Genomic DNA, 2,769 nt, shown 5'->3' on the forward strand with positions numbered 1-2,769 from the left:
TGATGACAATTCCTGGTTGCGATTGATTGCTTATTAATCAATCAATCGCAGGCGCGCTCGTCGAGCGGCTTGCCTGTCGAACACACTGACTGGAAGGAATCAAACGAGCCCGAGTTCGAAAAACAACTGTCCAAATTGGAGGGGGTTTTTAAAACGTTTTACACGTACAATACCTCAGTTCTGCCAATCCTATCAAACGAGCCGGGAAGTTTCTTGAGGAGTTCGTTGGACGGTTTCATAAAAGCCAACAATCGAGAACGGTCTCTGTTCATAGTTTATTATGGTGGCCATGCCGAGTTAAGAGACAAGAGACTTGTCTTGAGTTGGTAGAGAATATTTCCTCCCGTCAGATTCGACTATATTTCTGACTGGGCCATTACAGCATCGAGGGGTTCGACGAACCAATCGTAAACTGGACCACAGTTCAGGATATCTTCCTGGAAGCGTACGTAAAGGCAGATATATTCTTTATACTGGACTGCTGCCACGCTGGAGGCAGCATTCTGCGACCAAAGACGAAAACCACAAACGTTATTGATGTCCTGGCTGCGTGCAGTGCAAAGGCCAAAACTCCAGTCCGAGGCGAGAGCTCGTTGACGGCGAAACTCGTCGAGGCCTTCAAAGCAAACTACACCCAAACTTTCGATGCCCGCTATTTATACGCCCAGACTCTGTACCAGCAAAAGTCCGCCGAAGACAGTACCATCAGGTTGACCGAGGAAGTCGGGGAAGAGGATGATAACACTCACCAGTGGTTCCCAATACGTACCAACGGCAGACATTCACATAACATCGAGTTCTCTGGGATAGGTGTCAAGAAACCTACACCTGAAGAGATTTCTGCACTGCTGCCATCAAAATCTTCTCCACCTTCACCACCAGTCTCAAGAGCCGACATTGAGGCAAGAATTGAGGATCTCCGAAGGAGGCAGGCTTCTACACACAACCGCTCTGTAGATTATTCGTTTGCAAATATGGCTATTAGCAAAGGAGAAGATGAGTAAGTCATGACTATAAAATCTTGTGACACGTCCTTAGCTAAAATGATCGTTGTGATTGCAGTCATACGATACAACTGTCAAAAGACTGGTTAGACGCTACAAGAAGTTAATGCGGAGCTTCATGGTCACACGGAAGAGATCCTCTAGTTATGGTGGAGAAAGCAACCCAAGATGCAAAGTAGCTATTCTTGGCACAGGTATCGACCTCAATCACCCGGAGATATTGGAGTTGAGCTACCGGTCGGAATCGCTTTTGGGCAAATTGCACGATTTTACCGTCGAGAACGGCGACTGCGATGACAAAACTGGACACGAGACTAGCTGTGTGATTTTGCTTTCGAGACTTGCCAGCTGTGAGATTTTCGTGGCCAAAGTGTTTGAAAATAAGTTTTCAAAGAAAACCACTAGTCGCGTCGTAGAGGTAGAGTCTCTTTATCCAACTGTTGCTCAAAGTCGGCAATATGCTTGACCTAAGCTTACTGTTAAAAACAGGCAGTCAAATGGTCCACCGAATTTTGTGAAGTCGATATTATCATCCTTCCTTTGGGCATGAAATATCTTGATCCTGATTTAGCCAAGGCTATCAAGGGAGCCCTTTCGACAGGTATTGTCTGCCTGGCAGCCAGCGGCAACGATGGCGCCAACGAGAAACTTCCCTTCCCTGCTCGACTTCCTGAAGTGTTGGCCATTCATGCATCTGACGGCTATGGCAATCCTGCCCCATTTAATCCCACCCCACGGGACGATCTCATGAATTTCAGTGTATTGGGACAGAGTATTGAGGTACATTCAGGCCCAGTGAGCGAATACCAGGGCAGCAGGACTGTCAGCGGCAGTGCATTCGCTGCAGCCATCGCAGGAGGGATGTTGGCTGCAATGTTCTCTTACGCGTCAGAGGTCTTGTGCATTGAAGAAAAGTACATGAAAGTTCTTCGTTCACCAAAGGGTGCTGAGAAGATATTCACACTCATGTCTTGCAAAAGGGGTGGCTATGATTACGTTGCACCTTGGCTTTTGATTGAGGACATGGACCCTGTCGACTCTTTAGAAGAGCATCAGGGGCTGATCAAGGCTAAGATTGTGGCGGCTCTGAAAGCAAAATAGATTGAACATTGAAGCAAGGGAGGAGTGAGTATGAAACTGGGGAAGATATTGAATGGGGATGACACTCGTGATTTCCTTTGCCAGAACTTTGTTGTTTTCAACGTATGCTTAAATTCTAACAATGGCTTTTCTTGCGGTACCGAGGCAGCACAATCTGTTAGATTCAACAGTCCTCGATTTCCACTAGCTGCGGGCGATTTCATTTCCCCATCAACTCCTCGTGTTCTTCCCTTTCCGCAAAGAATTTCGTTTTGCGGAAGGGCCTCCCTCTGTGGCTTTTTGAAAGACATGCTGCTAGGTCATTACGTATTTTCTCGAGGCGATCCAGACATATTTACACACGATTCCTCTTTATTACCATGCCACTCGCGTTGTATCTAATCATATCCTATTTGCCATTACTGCATCAAGTTCCAATATCATCAAATCCTCCCACTATTGCAACAAATTCACCTTCCCACTTTCGAAACAGACGGACAGTTCGAAATAGTATCCAAACTGGACCCTGGACCAGGATAGAATGAGCGATTTTGACCTGCGAGAACCGAGTTGTGATAACAACCGACCCTTGGTATGCTTCCGGGAGAAACTTTTGAATGTTTACCGCTGAAGGATCTTTATTGCCCAAGACTTTTGGGTTGTCGAAGTTATCAAAGATTATCAA

General features: G+C 46.3%; 1 protein-coding gene across 1 annotated transcript; it reads left to right on the forward strand.

Annotated features, from left to right (window-relative positions):
• Positions 1-1,411: 1,411 nt before the first annotated feature.
• On the forward strand, positions 1,412-2,347 carry K441DRAFT_728103 (uncharacterized protein). The gene has a single exon (XM_067654169.1). The coding sequence runs from the start codon at positions 1,551-1,553 to the stop codon at positions 2,103-2,105; it is 555 nt and encodes a 184-aa protein (XP_067501423.1). The 5' UTR covers positions 1,412-1,550; the 3' UTR covers positions 2,106-2,347.
• The last annotated feature ends 422 nt before the right edge of the window (positions 2,348-2,769 follow it).

Source organism: Cenococcum geophilum (assembly GCF_001692895.1).
Source record: "Cenococcum geophilum 1.58 unplaced genomic scaffold K441scaffold_35, whole genome shotgun sequence".
Classification (NCBI taxonomy): Eukaryota; Fungi; Ascomycota; class Dothideomycetes; order Gloniales; family Gloniaceae; genus Cenococcum; species Cenococcum geophilum.

Coding starts and splice junctions, on each gene's coding strand:
- K441DRAFT_728103 (XM_067654169.1), top strand. CDS start 1,551: ATGAAATATCTTGATCCTGATTTAGCCAAGGCTATCAAGGGAGCCCTT.